The sequence below is a fragment of the Rhincodon typus genome, chromosome 23 (genome assembly GCF_021869965.1).
Source record: "Rhincodon typus isolate 14 chromosome 23, sRhiTyp1.1, whole genome shotgun sequence".
Classification (NCBI taxonomy): domain Eukaryota; kingdom Metazoa; phylum Chordata; class Chondrichthyes; order Orectolobiformes; family Rhincodontidae; genus Rhincodon; species Rhincodon typus.
In genome coordinates this window covers 28671021-28674088 of record NC_063354.1, presented here as the reverse complement: position 1 = coordinate 28674088, position 3068 = coordinate 28671021, and the positions used below count along the sequence as shown (strand labels likewise).

At 42.7% G+C, this 3068-nt stretch overlaps 1 protein-coding gene across 1 annotated transcript in view; it reads left to right on the top strand.

Annotated features, from left to right (window-relative positions):
- The window catches only part of acsf2 (acyl-CoA synthetase family member 2), a 115487-nt gene that overhangs the window by 21457 nt on the left and 90962 nt on the right, over positions 1 to 3068 (top strand). The window contains exon 5 of the mRNA XM_020529720.2: positions 572 to 690. Coding sequence (XP_020385309.2) covers positions 572 to 690 — 119 coding nt within the window. The remainder of the gene's footprint in view (positions 1 to 571; positions 691 to 3068) is intronic.

Genomic DNA, 3068 nt, shown 5'->3' with positions numbered 1-3068 from the left:
AGGGTTGTGGTATGATGGTGAATGTGGTGAGGGTTGTGGTATGATGGCGAATGTGGTGAGGGTTGTGGTGATCATGGTGAATGTGATGAGTGTTTTGGTGATGACATTGAATGTGGTGAAGGTTGTGGTGAAGACGGTGAATGTGGTGAGTGTTTTTGTGATGATGATGAATGTGGTGAGGGCTGTGGTGATGAAGGTGAACATGATGAGTGTTTCGCTGATGATGATTGTAATGGGGGTTGTGGTGATGATGGTGAATGTGGTGAGAATTGTGATGACAGCAAATGTGATGAGTGTTTCGGTGACGATGGTGAATGTGATGAGTGTTTCAGTGATGACAGTGAATGTTTTGGGGGTTGTGGTGATGCTGGTGAACATGGTGAGGGTTTTGGTAATGACAGTGAATGTGGTGGGGGTTGTGGTGATGACGGTGAATATGGTGGGGACTCTGGTGACTTGGGGAAGTGGTTGTGCAGATGGCAGGGTCCAGTGCTATTGTAGATGTGGTGACTGGGCATTCAGGTGATCTAAAATATTTTGGGTAATTTCATGTCTCCATTTCTCTCTCCAGGTTGGCTGTAAGGCTCTGGTTTGTCCCATAAAGTTTAAGACCCAAATTTACTATGACATCATTAAGCAGTGTTGTCCAGAAGTGGAAAAAGCCGCTCCTGGGGATCTGAGGAGCAAAAGGTACAAACTGCTGGCTCAGAGCAAGAAGCAGAGAGGAATTAAAGCTATCAGCTCACACCTGGCGCACCCCCTAAGGAGGAGCGAACCGAGAGAGGAACAAGTGTGCCGGAAATCACAGGGGTAGATGTGCTGTTGGTGGGTGTTAAGAGCGGGGGTTGGGTAAACTATAGGAAGAATGAAGGGATCGGGATTGAGAGGGATGGGACAGGAAAGCAGTGGGTGTGATGGACAGTTGAAAGGGAGACTGGGCAGGAGTAGTGGTCAGCAGGGACTGAACTAACAGTGAGATTCTGGATTGTTGAAAGGAAGGATTTCTGCAACATCTCACTTTTGAGAACAGGAGGAATCTGTGACAGAGGAAGCTTTTGTTTTCTGTGTTCTAACTGCTTTTCGCCTCACAAGAATGGATTTGAACAAACCCTGAGCTGTCTGACCTTCTTCTGAGCCCTATTCCGCTTCCCTGTCTTCATCTGGTGGAAAACTCACTGCAGCTTCCCCACTCAGACAAACCATTCAAATTACAGTTAAGGCCAGATGATGTCTTCAGAATCCAATCTATATATTTAGAGAAGAAACCTGTGGCTTCTAGACAATGGGAACTTTGACTACCACCCACCACATCATTAAGTCATTTATAGCACAGAAGAAGGCCATTCAGCCAGTTGAGCCTGTGCCAGCTCACCAGAGAACAATGCAGTCATTCGCACAGCCTCCCCTCAGTCCTTATTTCTATCAAATGCTGGCATACATCGTGTACCCTCCTTTTGTGTTTCAGCATGTTCTCCTTTCTTCCTTGTCATCCAAGGAGGGCTGGTTTCTGTCTCCCCTACCTTTTTCCCTTGTTGGAGTGTACCTGAACTTTCTCCTCTTTAAAGATCACTCATTATTCTGAAACAGCGTTCCCTGTTAGTCTATAGTTCCATTTTAAACTGGCTAAGTAGATTCCCTCACATTGAAATTAGCCCTCATCCAATTTAGAACATTTAGATTGCACAATATGTATCTCCATTATTAATTTAAATCTCAAGATACAGTTGTCACTCTTATCCAAATTTTCCTACACAGACACTTCATGAGGTACACCTCATTTCCCAGCATCAGTTATGTTTCTTTCCTATTTGACCCAAGAATATACTGATCAAGGGAAGTTCTCCTGAACACAGTTTAGAAATTCATCCCCATTTTCTACTGTTAGTCTGACATTAATTACTCAAATATTGATTAAAATGAAGTATTTTAAATGTTATGATGCCAACCAGCTTATTCTTGAGGTAGTTTATTGCCACCATCCCCTTTCCTTTACTGAGGGCCTATATCGTTTACAGTGGTAGCAGAAAACCACTAGTGAGCCTTAACTAGAAGGGATGTGGAGGTGCCAGTGTTCAGTGGACAAAGGAGCAGCGTTCTGAAGGTTGTGATTTCAAGAAAATCTATTAGACTAGAACCTGGTGTCGTGTGACTTCTGACTTTAACTAGAAGGGGTTTGTGTCTAAACGTGAAGTGGTTTGTTGCATGATGGCATTAATAAGATATTGTTACTACAAGTATGAGGAGACCTACGATATAGGTCTTCACTATACAATATCCTAAGCTGTTCTGCCTTTCCCCACCCAAATTCAGATTTTTAGTTCAGATTTCCAGTATCTGCAGTTTTTTGATTTTATTTGTTAGTCCTGTCTTTCTGAGATTTCCACATATGGAATAGTTAACTCATTTAGGATGGTACTTTTGTTGCTGAATGTACAGTAGTCAATATCCTCATTGCAGTTGATTCTGCAAAGTCCCAGGCAGTGCTACCTGATCTCCCTCACTCTTACTGAGGGTTAAGGACAGGAAGGCAGCAGATTTGAGGTGCAGTAGGTTTGGTGTGAAGAAGGATCAGCGAGGGGGCAAGTTTTTGGGCAGCAGAAGCTGCAAATTGTAGTGTCAGTGGCAAGAGTGTGGGTAAGAGAATGGGAGAGGCTGTGCACTGGAGGATTGTGAGAAGAAGGGTCTATAGTGATCACAATGGTCAGAGAGCAAAATACATGGGGCAGGAGGTTCAGTGGGCAGGATCGGCAGCGAGCAGTATGTTAGCATTTCTTTTACTGTAAGTTTTAAAATTTATTTTATTTTCAAATGTTTTTCATTTGCCAATATAGGAATTTAAAAATATAATTTTTTTTACTAACAGGAATTAATGTCTACATTATCTGGAAAGGAAGGTTCTACTGAACCTAATTATAACTTTTGGATTTGTTTTCATGGGAAAATATGATTCGCTTAAAGTCAGTTAACTTAAAACTGTGATAGTAAGAACTGCAGATGCTGGAGTCAGAGATAACAAAGTGTAGAGCTGGATGAACACAGCAGGCCAGGCAGCATCAGAGGAGCAGGAA